This window comes from Monopterus albus, unplaced genomic scaffold, assembly GCF_001952655.1.
Source record: "Monopterus albus unplaced genomic scaffold, M_albus_1.0 scaffold86.1, whole genome shotgun sequence".
Taxonomy (NCBI): Eukaryota; Metazoa; Chordata; class Actinopteri; order Synbranchiformes; family Synbranchidae; genus Monopterus; species Monopterus albus.
In genome coordinates, this window is record NW_018127966.1 from 1,659,332 (window position 1) to 1,661,485 (window position 2,154).

The 2,154-nt window shown below is 39.6% G+C and overlaps 1 protein-coding gene across 1 annotated transcript in view; it reads left to right on the forward strand.

Annotated features, from left to right (window-relative positions):
- The first annotated feature begins 6 nt into the window (after positions 1-6).
- The window catches only part of aga (aspartylglucosaminidase), a 6,405-nt gene continuing 4,257 nt past the window's right edge, over positions 7-2,154 (forward strand). The window contains exon 1 of the mRNA XM_020607522.1: positions 7-938. Within this exon, the coding sequence (XP_020463178.1) occupies positions 803-938 (136 nt within the window). The 5' untranslated portion in view covers positions 7-802. The remainder of the gene's footprint in view (positions 939-2,154) is intronic.

The following is a 2,154-nucleotide window of genomic DNA, read 5'->3' on the forward strand; positions in this document are numbered from 1 at the left end:
GGAAAGAGAACTTCCCAGAAATCTAGCAGGAGGAAAAAAAAAAAAGTCAGATTAAACGAATTTTACTAAAGATGATTTCCAGTTGACAACAGTAGACATGATGACTTGTTATAACAGATGCATTTAATCTTGTTACCTCTGCCAAGGTGAAGGTCATGTTTTTCTGAAATGTGTTGGTTGGTTTGTTCATAGCATAACTCAACTACCCCTTTGCAGCCGTATGCCTCCGCCAACCAGTCAAATTCATGGGTATAGACAAGAAGTAAGGTAAATGACCTTGACCTTTGACCACTAAAATCTAATGGGTTTATCCTTGAGTGCAAATGGACACTCGTGGTAAATTTGAAGAAATTCCCTCAAGGTGTTCCTGACATTGCTTTCACAATAATCCAGTGGATGGACAGAAGGACAGACTTCTTAAAATTTTAGTTTTCAGTATCTGGGTTCTTTGCCTTGTCAGTGTTTCCTACCACACAGCTGCTTCTAGGCTTTTAGTTTGTTTATTTAACACAGAGACGCCTTCACCCAATACAAACTCAATGGAGAGCGAGGAATTATATCCTCCCGCGATGAACGTGGCTTTCAGAGCCTAAGGCGTTGCTGTCTGTGTCTTTAACGAAAAGCCCGCCCACTCCCCTTGTGACGCAACAAGGATGATATAACAAAACATCGGCGAGCAGGAAATAGCCTCCTATGAAATATTATTAGATGTAATAACCTCACCTGTTTGGCAATTTGTGGGGATTTGATTTGTTGATGCCGTAAGAATAGCAGTGAATAAGAAATAGCTCTCAGTGTTGTAATGAGCATGGAAGGTTGTCAGGGCAAAATGTTTATATCGCTCCAGATTTACGCTTCAATTTGGCTTCTTCCACTTGGACGTGCATCATTACCTCTCGTTATCAATACGTGGCCATTCAGTGACCCAACCGCTGAAGGTAGGCCATTTGGGGTCCGTTTACACCGATTTTGTCTATGAAGTTTCAAGTCAATTCAAAGTTCAGTCATGTGACCGTACTGTACACTGACATAAGGCGAAGTTAATCCTAAAATAACATTCGAGTGGAGTCCTTAGTCAACACCAGATGTGCTGTGTATTTAATAGTACAGTTTTAATGATTATATTTTTACCTCGCAATCCGGTATCGAAGTGTACTGCTTTGAAAACGCGGCGGATGCCGATGGTACACAAGGAGAACTACGAGTTGAAGTTAGGGACCGTTTCTAATGTACATGCATGTTCCTCCACATGTTTGCTACATAGACCAAATTCGTGTTATTTGATTTTCAATAGATTATTCATGTTCTATTAGAGATGCTTAAAATAATCTTTGCTTTCAGCTAGGCCTTCTCTAAATGCATGCACACTTTCTAGTTTTAACATCATAGCTTCCTCATAACCATATGAGTATGTAAGGCCATCGAAGGGATAGGAAATGGTCAGAATCCACTAGACTTGTAAACTGCCATTGCCAGTTCTGCCCTCACTCTTGCTTGATTTCCTTCAGGATGATACATTGGGAATGTTAAAACTGTAACTGAAAATATTTCAGTATAGCTTGTGACTTATCTGTGAAGTGGATTTCCACCAGGTTCACAGCTCAACATGAAAAAAAAAAGATAGAAATGGTATTCAGAACATGTCAAACAATAGATCAAACCTGTAGGTGATTAAACTTAACTTAAAATTCTCACCATTTCATAGATGGATATCCTTTAATTTATCAGATGTATATAATCTCTTTCCCCCAAGGTAGCTATGAAAATGAAAAATGTGCCCAGCTACCTGTTCTGCGGGTATACATTTAAAATGTCTGTGAGCCACTATTGATCCACCTATGCAGATTTCTTCTCCTCTGGGGACTTAAAGAAGCTGCTGACAATAGCAGACTAATGTCCTCTTCCATTCTGCAGCATTTTCTAAGTGAAAAAGATTGTAATGCTGAGTTTTACACACACACACACACACACACACACAAAAAAGAATTCTAGCCTGAGACAAGATCACTTACCAAAGATAGTAGATGAACATAATTTATAGATGGATAAGTCATAAATGGCAACAGGAAGAGTTGTGGTAGTACCCCGCTGAACACAGTGGAATGGTCTGAGAATTTAGTGGCAAGCTGTTTACAGCGCCCCCAGTTGGTATTT